Raw genomic sequence first — 458 nt, 5'->3', positions numbered from 1 at the left:
ATCTGTCTCCTGGGGAACTTCCTGTCTCATCTCTGGGCCAACGAAGTCCTGGGCTCATCTCTCTTTAGCGCAAGCTCTGGCTTTTTTTTTGCCAGCCCAGACACACTCAGGAGCTGCTGCTGGACGTGGAGATTGTCCTGCTAGAAGTGGAGGGAAGAGCTAAGCCCAGTCAATGTGACCGGGGGATTTCCAGTGCAAGTTCCTATTCCTGTTCCAGGGCTCAGGGAACAAAAATTGCACCATTGGTAAAAGCCCGAATGAGCGTCAGCACTGGTTTCTGGCCCTTCAGGGTGGGGTCCCACTGAAGATGCGGGTGCCCCCCAGCCCCTGCCTGTACCGTCACCCCCAGCACTGCCCTCTCCTTGGCCTCTCTTCCAGATGTCCTTCTACTTCTCGGACACGGCAGTGCTGCTCTTTGACTTCTGGAGCGTCCACAGCTCTGCAGGTAGGCTGCCAGC

At 56.8% G+C, this 458-nt stretch overlaps 1 protein-coding gene across 1 annotated transcript in view; it reads left to right on the top strand.

The window, feature by feature from the left end:
- The first annotated feature begins 378 nt into the window (after positions 1-378).
- The window catches only part of SLC31A2 (solute carrier family 31 (copper transporter), member 2), a 1984-nt gene continuing 1904 nt past the window's right edge, over positions 379-458 (top strand). The window contains exon 1 of the mRNA XM_010143508.1: positions 379-445. Coding sequence (XP_010141810.1) covers positions 379-445 — 67 coding nt within the window. The remainder of the gene's footprint in view (positions 446-458) is intronic.

The sequence above is a fragment of the Buceros rhinoceros genome, unplaced genomic scaffold (genome assembly GCF_000710305.1).
Source record: "Buceros rhinoceros silvestris isolate BGI_N320 unplaced genomic scaffold, ASM71030v1 scaffold42819, whole genome shotgun sequence".
NCBI lineage: Eukaryota > Metazoa > Chordata > Aves > Bucerotiformes > Bucerotidae > Buceros > Buceros rhinoceros.
This window is presented reverse-complemented; position numbering and strand designations above follow the sequence as displayed.